The sequence below is a fragment of the Salmo salar genome, chromosome 03 (assembly GCF_965601325.2).
Source record: "Salmo salar chromosome 03, fSalSal1, whole genome shotgun sequence".
Lineage (NCBI taxonomy): Eukaryota > Metazoa > Chordata > Actinopteri > Salmoniformes > Salmonidae > Salmo > Salmo salar.
This window is the reverse complement of record NC_138293.1, coordinates 58,391,984-58,408,485: the sequence shown is the minus strand read 5'-3', so window position 1 is coordinate 58,408,485 and position 16,502 is coordinate 58,391,984. Positions and strand designations below refer to the sequence as shown.

At 39.2% G+C, this 16,502-nt stretch overlaps 1 protein-coding gene across 1 annotated transcript; it reads left to right on the top strand.

Annotated features, from left to right (window-relative positions):
* The first annotated feature begins 13,667 nt into the window (after window positions 1-13,667).
* Window positions 13,668-14,793, top strand: LOC123741840 (interferon a3-like). Its single transcript, XM_045716051.2, has 5 exons — window positions 13,668-13,817; window positions 13,976-14,047; window positions 14,206-14,358; window positions 14,497-14,595; window positions 14,710-14,793. Exons 1-5 carry the CDS (start codon window positions 13,668-13,670, stop codon window positions 14,791-14,793), a joined length of 558 nt encoding a protein of 185 aa, XP_045572007.2.
* The last annotated feature ends 1,709 nt before the right edge of the window (window positions 14,794-16,502 follow it).

Genomic DNA, 16,502 nt, shown 5'->3' with positions numbered 1-16,502 from the left:
AAAAACTTATTTTGTATAAAATGTCCAAATTTCGTTCTTGTCTGAAACCAATGAGAGTGGATTTATAAAATCTTATCTAACCATCAGAGGGGATGCACATTAAACCTGTTGCTGATCAGTCACATGATCATTTCTACTTTAAGTTGATGTATGCTTGTAGTTTTGTTTCTTTATGTAACTTATTTTTAATGTGTTTTTGTACTTTGTGAGGGTTGCTGTTCTTTTTGTTTTTCCTGTTTGTTTTTGTGTGGTAACCACACTGGGGCAGTGGGCTGAAGGGGGTGGGGAGATCTGGGTGAGGAGTAGAGGATAATCTGGGGGACCAGGAACATTTAGCTCCCACTTGACATTGTGGATGTTTATTTATAAAGTCTGTCCAATGTATTAAACACCTGTATGTCTTACTATGATTGGAGGAGAAATCACAAAAAAGACATGGAAAGACAAAATGGAAAAAGAGACAAAAAACAAGCAATACCTTTAATGGATAATAGTTTAGTTCCCTGAATGAGGCAGGGTGCTGGTGGGCAAATAATAAAAACAAATCATTTATATAGCTTAGTTATATACATATAACTTTTTAAGTGGCATCGTGGGGATCCTCCAAATAATTCTCAATGGATTACTGAGGTCAGTAATTGAATGACATTTGACAAAGTGTGTATTATATAGGCCAATGTGGCAGTACACAGTCCTTTCATAAGACTGGGAAATCCTGGATAGAATAGAGTTATTGTAGATATACTGTATATCCATTTGTATAATGGTATGTGGTTATTATTTAACATCTATAATGGTGTGTATGTGTGTTTACACTGTATGGTAAAGTACTAAGAGACCCACCTGTTTCATGCCCCACCTGTTTAGCAAGAAATATAGTTTTATTGTTGTTGTTGTTGCCTGTTTTGCATGTCATTTTGGTATTAATACGTGTCACACATCACTTTGCAAACAATGTTAAAAAAAATCTTCATAAAGCTGCGTACAAACATGGTCTGTTGAGTAAGGCATCTCCAAGGTGCAGGTGTTTCAGCCTTGCTCAGTGCTTTCTGTGGTGGTGGGGCAGCCATCGGAGAATGCAGAGCATAGGGGTTGGTAATATTCTCTAGTTGTGCCTTGATTGTCTCAGTGTTCTGTCACTCATTGGGACACACCGCAAAATCTACATGGAGAGCTTGAAAATTCAAGAACATTTTGAAGATAAATAAACAACTCAGAGGATGAGAGGACAAAAAAATGTGAGTACCAATGTTCAATAGCGAATTGGAAATAGGAGTTGGGTTTCAGTTCAACATCTGTTCAGAATCTGTGGAATGTCACTCCTGAACTCAAAGTGACTTGTGCTACGTGTGCCACATTGTCATTGGTCTGTACATTGAGTCGGGGGCAGAAACTTGATTTTGCCATCATGACTCACGTTCACAATCTACTGTCAAATCCTTTTCAAGCCTTGTCATATGAAGAGATATTATAGATAAAACGTGTAAGTGCTCATCGGCCATTGGACATGAACATTACACAACAAGTTGGAAACTGCAAATTCAACAATGAGCGGTTTGGAAGGAATCAGTGGCTAATTTCAAATAACTAGCCTGCTATTCAGTAGACTTGTGTGTGTTCCAAGTCTGGGTTTAACCTGTTTGGGATAGGGGGCAGTATTTTCACGGCCGGATAAAAAACGTACCCCATTTAATCTGGTTACTACCCCTGCCCAGAAACTAGAATATTCATATAATTAGTCGATTTTGATAGAAAACACTCTAAAGTTTCTAAAACTGTTTGAATGGTGTCTGTGAGTATAACAGAACTCATATGACAGGCCAAAACCTGAGAAGATTCCATACAGGAAGTGCCCTGTCTGACAATTTGTTCTCCTTCTAGGGCATCTCTATCAAAAATACAGCATCTCTGCTGTAACGTGACATTTTCTAAGGCTTCCATTGGCTCTCAGAAGGCTCCAGAAAGCGGAATGACGTCTCTGCAGTCTCTGGGCGAAAAAAAGCAGGAGTTTTTGTGAGTGGTCAGGCAGGGAACAATGACAGTGGGGTGCGCGTGCACGAGACGACTCCATGTTTTTCTTTCAGTCTATGAATGAATATAACGTCGCCCGGTTGGAATATTAGCGCTATTTTACGAGAAAAATAGCATAAAAATTGATTTTAAACAGCGTTTGACATGCTTCGAAGTACGGTAATGGAATATTTTGAATTTTTTTGTCACGAAATGTGCCCGCGCGTCACCCTTCGGATACTGACATGAACGGACGAACAAAACGGAGCTATTTGGATATAACTATGTATTATTTCGAACCAAAACAACATTTGTTGTTGAAGTAGAAGTCCTGGGAGTGCATTATGACGAAGAACAGCAAAGGTAATCCAATTTGTCTTATAGTAAATCTGAGTTTGGTGAGCACCAAACTTGGTGGGTGTCAAATTAGCTAGCCTGTGATGGCCGAGCTATCTACTCAGAATATTGCAAAATGTGCTTTCGCCGAAAAGCTATTTTAAAATCTGACACCGCGATTGCATAAAGGAGTTCTGTATCTATAATTCTTAAAATAATTGTTCTGTTTTTTGTAAACGTTTATCGTGAGTAATTTAGTAAATTCACCGGAAGTTTGCGTTGGGTATGCTAGTTCTGAACATCACATGCTAATGTAAAAAGCTGTTTTTTGATATAAATATGAACTTGATTGAACAAAACATGCATGTATTGTATAACATAATGTCCTAGGAGTGTCATCTGATGACGATCATCAAAGGTTAGTGCTGCATTTAGCTGTGGTTTTGGTTTTTGTGACATATATGCTTGCTTTGAAAATGGCTGTGTGATTTATTTTTGGCAGGGTACTCTCCATATATAATCTAATGTTTTGCTTTCCTTTTTGAAATCGGACAATGTGGTTAGCTTAACGAGAGTCTTGTCTTTAAAATGGTGTAAAATAGTCATATGTTTGAGAAATTGAAGTTATAGCATTTTTAAGGTATTTGTATTTCGCGCCACGCTCTACCATTGGATATTGGTGAGGAGTTCTGCTAGCGGAACGTCTGTCCCTAACAGGTTTAAGGGTCTCTTTCCAAGATGAATAGGATAAACTTTTAACACCAAGGGCCAGAAAAGGTTGAATACATTTGGCATGTTGTCAATCCAGCATGGCGTTTGCCGTGTTCAAAACAACTGGAAATTCGGAACTGGGAAGTCTCAGACTTCAGTGAGTTCAAACAACTAGGAATTCTGGAAAATTAAACGAACTCCGACAGGGAAAATAAGTTTTGAACAGTCATCCAACTCGTAATTTCAAGTCGGGATCTCTAGAGTTCCGACCTGAAGACTACTGACGTCATTGTCACGTCCTGACCAGTAGAGGGAGTATTTGTATTGTAGTTTGTTCAGGACGTGGCAGAAGGGTATTTGTTTCATATGGTTCGGGTTGTGTGTGTAGTATTAACCTGTTATTGATAGGTGGCAGTATTTTCACAGCCGGATAAAAAACGTACCCGATTTAATCTGATTTTTACTCCTGCCCAGAAACTAGAATATGCATATAATTATTAGCTTTGGATAGAAAACACTCCAAAGTTTCTAAAACTGTTTGAATGGTGTCTGTGAGTATAACAGAACTCATTTGGCAGGCCAAAACCTGAGAAGATTCTGTACAGGAAGTACCCTGTCTGACCATTTCTTGGCCTTCTTTGCCATCTCTATCCATTACAAAGGATCTCTGCTGTTACGTGACACTTCCTACGGCTCCAATGGGCTCTCAGAAGGCGGCAAAAAGCTGAATCGTGGCTTTGCAGGCTCTGGCTGAAAAAAAGTAGCGCGTTTGGGTAGTGGCTGGTTACAGTACTGTGAGACTCAGGCGCGTGCCCGCGTCGACCGACTTCTTTGTTTTCTTTCCTCTGTTCACCTAAACGCAGATTCCCGGTCGGAATATTATCGCTTTTTTACGAGAAAAATGGCATAAAAATTGATTTTAAACAGCGGTTGACATGCTTCGAGGTACGGTAATTGGATATTTAGAAATCTTTTGTCACGAATTGCGCCATGCTCGTCACCCTTATTTGCCCTTTAGGATAGTGTCTAGAACGCACGAACAAAACGCCGCTATTTGGATATAACGATGGATTATTTTGGACCAAACCAACATTTGTTATTGAAGTAGCAGTCCTGGGAGTGCATTCTGACGAAGACAACAAAAGTAATCAAACTTTTGTAATAGTAAATCGGAGTTTGGTCAGGGCTAAACTTGGTCGGTGTCTAAATGGCTAGCCGTGATGGCTGGTCTATCTACTGAGAATATTGCAAAATGTTCTTTCACCGAAAAGCTATTTTAAAATCGGACATATCGAGTGCATAGAGGAGTTCTGTATCTATAATTCTTTAAAAAATTGTTATGTTTTTTGTGAACGTTTATCGTGAGTAATTTAGTAAATTCACCGGAGGTTTGCGGGGGGTATGCTAGTTCTGAACGTCACATGCTAATGTAAAAAAGCTGGTTTTTGATATAAATATGAACTTGATTGAACAAAACATGCATGTATTGTATAACATAATGTCCTAGGGTTGTCATCTGATGAAGATCATCAAAGGTTAGTGCTGCATTTATCTGTGGTTTTGTTTTTTGTGACATTATATGCTAGCTTGAAAAATGGGTGTCTGATTATTTCTGGCTGGGTACTCTGCTGACATAATCTAATGTTTTGCTTTCCCTGTAAAGCCTTTTTGAAATCGGACAGTGTGGTTAGATTAACGAGAGTCTTGTCTTTAAAATGCTGTAAAATAGTCATATGTTTGAAAAATTGAAGTTTTCGGATTTTAGAGGAGTTTGTATTTCGCGCCACGCCCATCATTGGATATTGGAGCAGGTGTTCCGCTAGCGGAACGTCTAGATGTAAGAGGTTAAAGGGGTGTTTGGTTTATGTATTCCGGGGTTTTGGTGTATGTTCTGGGTTTTTGTGTTCTAGGTTTCTAGTTTGTATATTTCTTTGGTCTGTGTTGCTCTCAATCAGGAACAGGTGTTCATCGTTGTTCCTGATTGTGAGTCATATTTAAAGTGCTTGTTTTCACCTGTTTAGTGGTGGGTAGTTGTATTTTGCACTGCTGCGTATAGCCTGTAAAACTGTCGTCTGCCGTTCTTTGTTTTGTTGTTTTTTTCGTGTTCTCTTTATTTAATAAATATAAAGATGAACATCCACATTCCCGCTGCGTTTTGGTCATCTCTACACAATGACACCAGTGACAGTCATGATTCAACCAGTTTTTTTTTTCTTGAGTTCCCAGTTGTCTTGGAAGCACCATAAATCCAGAGAATGCCAGACTTTGATGACAAAGTTTGATGACAAGATGTGCCCAAAAGATGGACCACCGCGCCTCCTTCCAGTTCAATTGAGCATAGCACCACAAGGTGAGTTCAAAAATGTTTTGTATGCTGCTGCATAAATTATGTGATATGTATACTCTAGCTAAGAAAGTTATACTAAGTGTATGTTGTGTAGTAAGCTGTTAGTAGCCCATATGCCTCACCTTAATAAGTTGGTCCATTTCCCTGTAATAATTTTGCCTAATGTTCTGACTTGGTGGTGCATATGTAGCCTATAGCCTGTTGTAAAGAAACATAATCACTGAATATTGTAAGAGCTTTCAATGTCTGCTTACATGCTCTCTTTTTTTTATCCTACGGTTCTGACTTGGTGTACAGGGAGATTACTGTAAGAACGGCCCATGTTCTGAATTCTGTCACTGTACATTTCAAAAGTGCTGAACAAATAGTTATATTGACTATGTCCTTATAAGCTCGCTAATGAATGTCTTCATAAAAATTATGGATTGCCTCTTGGCCATTCGTAGTCCCCTTATTTTGTAGTTTGTACATCTCAATTATCAGTAGAAATCACATTTGTTTAAGCAAGTTAGCCATAACAGCTATGTTTTTTTTAAGGCAGAAAATGAGGCTGAATTAACTGTTTCCCTGCCAGACAAGGCTCCGCTGATAGCCAGGTGTAGCAACGGTAAGGATTCACTCCATGGTGCTGAAAAGAAAGCTCTGCTGTTGGGACAGCTTTTTGTAGGCCCTAGCAGTTTGTGGGGACCGTTTGTCACCGTTAAAGTGCAATTACTGTACTGTTTAGTGTTGTGTTGTATTGGCTTTGCTGACATGCATAAACATTTTTGGGGGAGTTTGCCCCACCGAGATTTAGATGCTAAAAGCCGACCATCATGATAACCAGTTTGACTTGGTGGAGTGTTTCATTGTGCACATGTATGATTGGATGAACATGGAAGGACGCTCCTCTAAAATTCATAAATAAGCACAACATCAAACTTATTCAGGATTTTGTGAGTAGGCTGTTGTGGCTAGGGGGCAGTATTTTCACGGCCGGATGAAAAACGTACCAAATTTAAACAGGTTACTGCTCTGGCCCAGAAAACATAATAATCATATTTTTAGTAGATTTGGACAGAAAACACTCTGAAGTTTCTAAAACTGTTTGAATGGTGTCTGTGAGTACAACAGAACTCATATGGCAGGCCAACACCTGAGAAGATTCCATACAGGAAATTCCCTGTCTGACAATTTGTTATCCTTCTGTTGCATCTCTATCAAAAATACTGCATCTCTTTTGTAACGTGACATTATCTAAGGCTCCCATTGGCTCTTAGAAGGCACCAGAAAGTGGAATGATGTGTCTCCTGTCTCTGGGCGAAGAACAGCAGGAGATTTTGTGAGTGGTCAGGCTGGGGACAGTGACACTGGAGATGCGCGTTCATGAGAATTCTCAATTTTTTTCTTTCAGCCTTTGAATGAATACAACGTCGCGCGGTTGGAATATTATTGCTATTTTACGAGAAAAATAGCATAAAAATTGATTTTAAACAGCGTTTGACATGCTTCGAAGTATGGTATTGGAATATTTTTTTAAAATTTTGTCACGAAATGCGCTCGCGCGTCACCCTTCGGATTGTGAGCTGAACGCACGAACAAAACGGAGCTATTTGAATATAACTATGGATTATTTGGAACCAAAACAACATTTGTTGTTGAAGTAGAAGTCCTGGGAGTGCATTATGACGAAGGACAGCAAAGGTAATCAAATTTTTCTAATAGTAATTCTGAGTTTAGTGAGCACCAAACTTGGTGGGTGTCAAATTAGCTAGCCTGTGATGGCCGAGCTATCTACTCAGAATATTGCAAAATGTGCTTTCGCCGAAAAGCTATTTTAAAATCTGACACCGCGATTGCATAAAGGAGTTCTGTATCTATAATTCTTAAAAGAATTGTTCTGTATTTTGTGAACGTTTATCATGAGTAATTTAGTAAATTCACCAGAAGTTTGCGGTGAGTATGCTAATTCTGAACATCACATGCTAATGTAAAAAGCTGGTTTTTGATATAAATATGAACTTGATTGAAAAAAACATGCATGTATTCTATAACATAATGTCCTAGGAGTGTCATCTGATGAAGATCATCAAAGGTTAGTGCTGCATTTAGCTGTGGTTTTGGTTTTTGTGACATTATATGCTTGCTTTGAAAATGGCTGTGTGATTATTTTTAGCAGGGTACTCTCCTGACATAATCTAATGTTTTGCTTTCGCTGTAAAGCCTTTTTGAAATCGGACAGTGTGCTTAGATTAACGAGACTCTTTAAAATGCTGTAAAATAGTCATATGTTTGCGAAATTGAAGTTATATCATTTTTGAGGTATTAGTATTTCAAGCCACGCGATTCCACTGGCTGTTGACTAGGGTGGGACGCAAGTGTCCCACCTAGCCCATAGAAGATAACAGTGGCGTGCAGAACGGCATCTCAGAAATAACAATTAGTGGCTCCTTGTCATGGATGGGCTATTGCAACAGACGACCAAAAAGGGTTCTACTCCTACCAGCTAAAAACAAGAAGAAGCGGCTCCAGTGGGCACACAATCACCAAAACTGGACAATTGAGAAGTGGAAAAAGGTTGCTTGGTCTGATGAGTCCCGGTTCCTTTTACATCATGCTGATGGCAGTCAGGATTGGTGTACCTAATTAACTGACCGCTGAGTGTATTTTACATGTTGATTACTGTGAGGTTGGGGGCATCTCTAAATATAATGTCCAAATATATAAAACAATATTATTATACATTTTTTATTGCTTAATATTGTTATTATTATTTGTTTTGTTTTTTATAAATTTTTACCACTTTCCATAATGTTTGTGTTGTGTCACTAATTCTTATTTAACCAAAGTCCAAAGGGATGTTTTGATTTAGAGCTTTACACTTTAGTGGGGTTCACACTAAAATGTTAAATAGTGCTTCCTTCTGGTGGACGGTTAGGGTACATGAAATACTGGGAAATGAAATGTATTCCATAGACTAACTAAAAACAACAGCTTTAGTGAACTAATCATCTGGCAACCACAGCACGGTGTCAGCAGAAGGGGAAGGCCAGAGAACACATACTTGGACTAGCTAAGTACCAACACCAGACTGGAGGAGGAGATTGTATCTGCAATGGAGGACAGGCACCTCTGGAGGACCCACCTTTCATCCCGTCGACCCAAATCCACGAGGTGAAGACTGTATATATATAAATAATGTTGTTGGAGAAGAAAGGATGATGTTTTTTTTATCACACTCATGAATAACAAGTTGTTTGAATGGTTTCTATTACACAGATGAAGGACATTGCAATAAATGAGTCACACACCCATCTTTTAACCCCCCTGTGACAACGATTATGAAGCACTTGACTAACAAACCAATGTTTTAGCAGTGAGGAGATGCAGAAATAGGGAATATTACATACAGTAGATTCCATCAATAGATTTGTAAGTCAGACAAGGCACAGCAGTGGGCTGAATTCCATTAGGGAAAAGACGGCAGGTGGAAATGGCGGTCCTGTCCAGAAACAACCCCTACCCACTACACACATATAGATCTGAAAGGCTTGGATAGGTACAAGCTATGTTCCCTCAAAGCTGAGCACAGCTCCCCTCGGGCTGCCGAGCAGAAGAAATATCAGCCTGAGCAGAGAAGCACCAGATTGAACGTCCCTAAACTTTCTAGAATTTTCCATTTTAGTTACCACTATCAGCGTTTCACTCTACTGTGGGAATTCTCGAATCAACTGAGTATTATCCACTTCAATGTAACATACCGAAACACAACTAACTATGCAAGACTTAGTATGCAAAACCAACTGTGCAAGAGATGTTCTTGTAGGCAGAGCGCATTGGAGTAGGAATCTATTGTAAAGACAGGCACGACTCAGGACCATACACTACGCAGACCAGTGCGCCATAACCAATCAGAGCTGCAGTAGACCTATATGCAAATAGCTATTGCCATACATAGATCTGAGCCGTTCACTTTGAACTGGGGTAAATGCTCTTGCTTTGATATCAACGTGAGAGATGCAAGTAGCCACCTCTGTACATGTGTTCATATTATTTTTTAGTTATTGAGTTATTATCCCAGTTATAGACAATGTCTGGTCAACAAAGGCGGATTGGTTGCTTCCTACAGGAGCACAAAATGTTTGCATTTCTAGCCATCTTTGAAAATCCAGTCAGGCACAGAGATATTTGTACATTACATTTACATTTACGTCATTTAGCAGACGCTCTTATCCAGAGCGACTTACAAATTGGTGCATTCACCTTATGATATCCAGTGGAACAACCACTTTACAATAGTACATCTATATCTTAGTACATATACATCTAGATCTTTTTTTTTTGGGGGGGGGGGGGGGGGGGGGGGGGGGGTTAGAAGGATTACTTTATCCTATCCCAGGTATTCCTTAAAGAGGTGGGGTTTCAGGTGTCTCCGGAAGGTGGTGATTGACTCCGCTGTCCTGGCGTCGTGAGGGAGCTTGTTTGTATGCCTTGGGGCGGTGTTGTATTTTGAGACTGTCTTGAATAAGCTAAGTAGCCAATAGGCGGAGGGTAGCATAATTTGTCTGTTTCTCTCTAATAATGGTATGGGAATAATAATGCATTTTATTTTTTATGTAACAACACAACATTTTCAGTCACCTCCTTGTCTGATGGACATGTGGATTGATGTTAACGTCAAGCCTTGCATGCTTTTTTCAAAAGTCTCATGGAATGTTGTCCTACATTGAACACATTGGCTGCTACTAACAGAACATGCTTATACATGCAATAAGCATGTAATAATAATGTTGAGTGAGCTAGCCTAGCACGCAAGCAATGTTCTACCTGCTGTGGTAGATGGGATAGATGACGAAATGCAGTAATGTGTAAAAACGTTGGTTTTCGAAAGTGAAAGGGATTTATGGTGTGTAATTACAGACGTCATCATCTGCCGAGACAGAGGCTGACCCACAGTCACGGCTATAAGGGTTCCTAATTGTCAAATGAATGTACAACGTTTTGGGGGGCATTTTACCTATCCCTAACTCTTTTCCTAAACGTAACCTAATTATCCTAAACTGCTACGTTAATTATCCTAACCTGCTGCGTAATTTCGGTTAATCTGCTACGAAAAGTCAAAACGGACGTTATTTTGGCAAGAGCTGGGTCCCTTCTAGTCATGACCCTGTCCCACGTGCAGTTATACAAAATAACAAAGGACTTTAATCTGTATAGCAGCTCGCTGACAGTGAGCACTGAGCAGTCATTGTTCACGTTATTTTATTTGGCCTATAGAAACTGTAATAAAACACCTTCATGACATTGTATCTAGCTCTTAATAATAAATCAGGTCCACAACAAATGGTTTGAATTACCTTTTTATATTCCAATGTAACTTTGTTTTACAACAAATAATGAAATGCCATGGATGCTACATGTAGTACATTAAGATAACTGCAGTGGAGCAGCTGTGTGGAGTCCAACTATTATCATCGTGTTCTTCTTTCTGTAACAGAGTAGCTATGCAATTAGTTACACGTTCCATCCCTTGGGAGAGGATATAAAAAGTATGCCTTTAAACTCTTGTACTGTAGGCTATCAAGCCTACTCAATAAATATAACATTGAACTACAAAAATAGATAGGCTACTGTATTGAAAATACACTGCGTGAAGGGCATTGTGTATCTGCACACAGAAGACAAGAACGCAAAATGTCGTCAACAGCTATGCAAGGTGAAGGAATGAGTTTAACGCTCTTTCGCTTTCCCCACTTGAACTTTCCTTGTTTTACATATTACCTCATCCATGGCATATCAATGAGGGAGACTATACAGGTGGGGCACGTAGGACCATCGTTTAGAAGTAGTGTTCAGGGATTTATCAACTCACCGGACACATGGGAACTCTTAACGTGTCCTTTGTGGTACATCTTCTGTGTGTAATTGTTCTTTACCCGGTTGTCTATGCTAAATGCAGTGACCAAAAGGAGCAAATGTATTATCTTTCTCAAACTCGCCAGACCCTCAATGATCTTTCCATGGTAGGTCAATTTCTTTAACCTGTTACAAATTGATCATATAGGCAGAGACATATTTAGAAATATGGCTCTGAATCTAGGCTGTAGCATGCGTACTGTGATATCACAAGTTATTTATTCTAGTTGAAAATTAGAATAAATATATTCATATATTCAGTCGTTTTATTGAGATATGGTGTATTTTGTGTGTGGTATAGGAGAGGAGACCAAGAGGCTGTATCCCAGAGGCGGAAAGGTTAAGGGTCCAACGTCCAACGCTTTCATTAGAGGTGATGCTCAGGAGATCATGAGTGGATACAATTTCTGTGTTTGTCTAGTTCAATCGCATGGTTAAACGGGGTGTTATTGTGATTACAGGAGGGGGAAAGCTTTGGACACTGAGACTTGCGTTTCAACTAGCCAGCGAGCTCTTCCAACAAAACCTAACACTTGTGAAATGGAATTCCATCAAACTCAGGGATCTCCAAGACCTTCTTGCTCGACAAAATATGACCTATTCGGAATGTGTACGTTCTTGGTTATGTTTAATTTGTTAACTGTAACTTGGTAAACAATTGTGATTATTTATACTATTTGTATTCATGTAATCACGTGGATATTGATATTAATGTTGTTTGTTGTTTACAATTTCAGGTCAGAGACATGCGTCTGCGTCAAAACCTTCTGATTGGTGATATGGTTAAGAACTACTTCAAACAGCTGGACGACTTTCTTTCACGTGAGGTAAAGCATCTCATAGGTTGCATTTTGTTGAGAGGGGTGGAGTGGGCCTAGCCTATACCTATGGAGTATAATGTATTCTTTTCACCTAAAACATGTTATTTTTCCGTGTTGCAATGAATTTCCATGTAGGCTATAATATTTAAATGAAGATACAAACACGCCTTACATTGGTTGAAATTGTGATAGCAATTTTGTAAAATTCTGTGGTGTGATGCAACCTTGAAATACTACGACTTTTTCGTTTAAATGTTTTCCTAAATGAGATGTTATTCCTACTAACAATTACATATCAACATCATCTTCAATGAAAAACAATAAACTCCTTTACAATACTCTGAATTCCAGCCATACTTTCCCGCCCTTTAAGACATCATCATATCACTGTAAAACATTGTTGATTCGCATAGTTATTAATTCTATCAAGTACACATTTACTGGATACCATGCAGCATAATTATAACTCCACATTCTGAATGTTAGTTCAATGGAGTATAGCAATGCTAACCATGCTGTTACTCTTCAGTCTCTATAGTGGAAAGACAACAGATGAAGAGGTCCCATCAACTCACATATCTGGATAGAAGTCCAATAAAAGTCCAATAAAAACACACCAATATGGAATACTTTGACAAATGATCTATGTCATAGACCTATATTTTACTCACAAGTGCCTGTAGGCCCAGATTCAAAAGCACCCGAAATATAGGCTCCAATTTAAGCACTAATGTCAAGGTAAGCATTATTGCCAAGGTCTATACTGCCTGTGCGCTCCATAGGCTACGAGTGTCTTATTCTGAAAACCGGGAGCATAAAGGAGCGGGTCTACCAAAATAAATCAGACCACTTAAACCCGTTTCTAAAACGAAATACAGTCTTGTTGAGTGTGTAATTCATTCAACCCATACAACGTTGAAATGTATCTTTAAATAGGAAGTTGAGGTCCAGAAATGGTTTCAACGTAGTTGGATACCATAGTTTCCGGGTGTAAATGAAAAAGGTGTTGCGATTGCGAAGACGAGATTCAAACGCTATTGTTTCCGAAGTGAAAGGACAACGAAATGTTTGCAAATAAATGCATATCAATTTAAGCTGTCGTCTGACTAAAGTGGATTCACAAGTAAATGTTTTTCATCTCAAACATGTTCCTGGTTGGTAATCCAATATTTCAGAATAAAATAAGAAATTAGTTAAGGTTTTAACAAGTCTTCGAGAGATGCACCTGTCCTTTCCGTGCGTTGTCTCCAGGCCGAAAGATATACTGTCAGGTATGAAAGCGCCTGTCTACCGGGACTTCCACCTTTCACTTTCGGAACACCTTTCAACATCTTTGTATAAAATATCGACACAGATTGGAGCATGACAGAACTCTGGATTTCGAGAAGTGGATCGATCAGGAAGAACACTTTATCTCTTTATCCTTTGAGGACAACGTCTTCTTTTTCGGAATTCTACAAAGTATAGGCTGTCTTTCTGAAGTGTGCCTAATTTTGCACCTCGGTTGATAGTGAACAGACAGAGAACTACAGTAGACCTACGATAAAATGGGTTCAATAAGCTTTTGGATGTGCTTGATCCTGACGATTTGCACCTGGAATAAAACCATCGGATGCACGTGGATGAGGACACTGCCTCGGTCTCCGAGCATGTTCCAAGTGCTCAGCAACAACACCATAACGATGCTTCAGAAAATGGTAGGATACTGTAATGTTTATTTACTTGTTCCTGGTCATTGAGCAGTTGTCATCTGTTCAACATTTAATGTGCTGCTGTGTTTCATTTGATTCAGTTACTCTTATATGTATACAATAATAATATTGCAATCATTTGTTTCTATTTTTTGGCATCTCAGGGTCATGTGGTCTCTCGGAAATCTCAGATCACTTTCCCTAACGAGCAATACAGACAAGTCGATAATTTCACGGTAAGACATATGCATAGCCTACACTATTTTAAAAAAAGGTTTTGGTTCAACGTTTTTTCTAAGAGTGTAGGCCATATAATTCGTTTTTAACGAATACGCAATTTGCTATACTTTTCTGATATTCATAAGGCATGTACTAATACAAATCACTCTTCTAGGATAACGGCCGGATTGTCTTCATTTCGCAAACTCTGAACGCTATAGAGAAATTGTACAGCAGTGGTAAATATGATTCCACCGCCTGGGACCAGAAAGGAGTTGACGAGTTTATGATTGGTCTGCATCGCCAGACCTCGGAGCTGGACCAATGCGTAAGTCTATGTGATTTGTGATTTTCTCTGAACATTAATGCAAAAAGGCAAACATTATCCTATCATTTTAGATTGCCATATAATGTGATTTAAACGAATCATAATATAACATGATTACTTTATATTTTGTTCCAACAGGTAAAGACTATAAAACCTGGACCATCAACATCTGTCAAAAGAGTGAACAAAGGTATGAGCCTTCACTTCCAAATCCTGAAGAATTCCTTGAAACGCGAGGTAGGTCAATTTGTCTTACCAAGAGAGGGCATTGACCAAATAGGGATATATTCATATGTGTTTACACAACATGTGTCTATTCTAAAATATGACATGTGTGTTTCGTTCATGCAGGAATACAGCGCAAGCGGCTGGGAAGACATAAGGAACGTGGTGCTGTCACACATGTTAAGACTAGTCACGATACCAATTGACTAACCAATGAGTCTCATGTGTGTGTCTACAGATTATTTATTTATACGTCTATTTTTTCAACTATTTATTTACACGGTTATTTTTTATGTATGTTTTATTTATTTATTATGTGTATTCACAACTCTGCGAAGTAAAACACATTTTATACTGAATAATGAATTATGTGCTAGGTATTTTTAGGCTGTAGAAAATGTAACAATGTTTTCATGCATTGATTTTTGTATTTATGACGGCCATTGCGTACTGTATTTATTATTGCAACATGATTTTGTTATTGGAAGGATTAAATACATTTTAATTAAATAAATGTGACCTCTAACAGCTGAAATCTATTTTAATCTAACATATTTACCTATAGGCCTAATAAATATGTCCTTAGATAGTCCTGATAATGTCACACGGTGTTGTTGTGTCTTAACTTGAAGACTCACTGATGATATCACACAACCTGTGTAAAACGGCTGGGAAACCTTTAAAATGCGTCCGCAGTGGAGGCAAGAGAAGAAGACCTTTCAGCACCATGGCAAACAAACAGACCGGATCTGACAGGATTACAGAAATCCTGAATGAATCGTGAATAATGATTAGTGAGAAAGTTAAAGACGCACAAATATCATATCCCCAAGACATGCTAACCTCTCAGCATTACAGTAACTGCCGAGGTTTGCATTTTTTGGAGATGGGGTATGATATTTCAAATCAAATCAAACTTTATTTGTCACATGCACCGAATACAACAAGCGTAGACCTTACCGTGAAATGCTTACTTACAAGTCCTTAACCAACAGTGCAGTTCAAGAAGAGTTAAGAAGATATTTACCAAATAAACATAATTAAAAGCTACACAATAAAATAACAATAAGGGGGTACCGGTACCAGGGGTACAGGTTAGTTGAAGTAATTTGTACATGTAGGTAGGGCTGAAGTGACTATGCATAGATTTTAAACAGCGAGTAGCAGCAGTGTACAAAACAAATGGAGGAGGGGGTGTCAATGTAATTAGCACGGTGGCCATTTGATTAATTGTTCTTATGGCTTGGGGGTAGAAGCTGTTAAGGAGCCTTTTGGTCCTAGACTTGGCGCTCTGGTTCCACTTGCCCTCCTGTAGCAGAGAAAACAGTCGATGACTTGAGTGACTGGAGTCTCGGGCAATTTTATGGGCTTTCCTCTGACACTGCCTATTATTATTAGTCCATGATCAGCCCTTTGTCTTGCTCACATTGAGGGAGAGGTTGTTGTCTTGGCACCACACTGCCAGTACTCTGACCTCCTCCCTATTGGCTGTCTCATCGTTGTCGGTGATCAGGCCAACCACTTTGTGTCATCGGCAAACTTAATAATGGATTTGGAGTCGTGTTTGGCCACGCAGTTTTTGGGTGAACAGGGAGTACAGGAGGGGACTAAGTACACACCCCTGAGGGGCCCCAGTGTTGAGGATCAGCGTGACAGACGTTTTGTTGCCTACCCTTACCACCTGCGGGAGGCCCATCAGGAAGTCCAGGATCCAGTTGCGGAGGGAGGTGCTTAGTCCCAGGGTCATTAGCTTAGTGATGAGCTTCGTGGGCACTATGGTGTTGAACGCTGAGCTGTAGTCAGTGAATAGCATTCTCACATACAGTGGGGCAAAAAAGTATTTAGTCAGCCACCAATTGTGCAAGTTCTCCCACTTAAAAAGATGAGAGAGGCCTGTAATTTTCATCATAGGTACACTT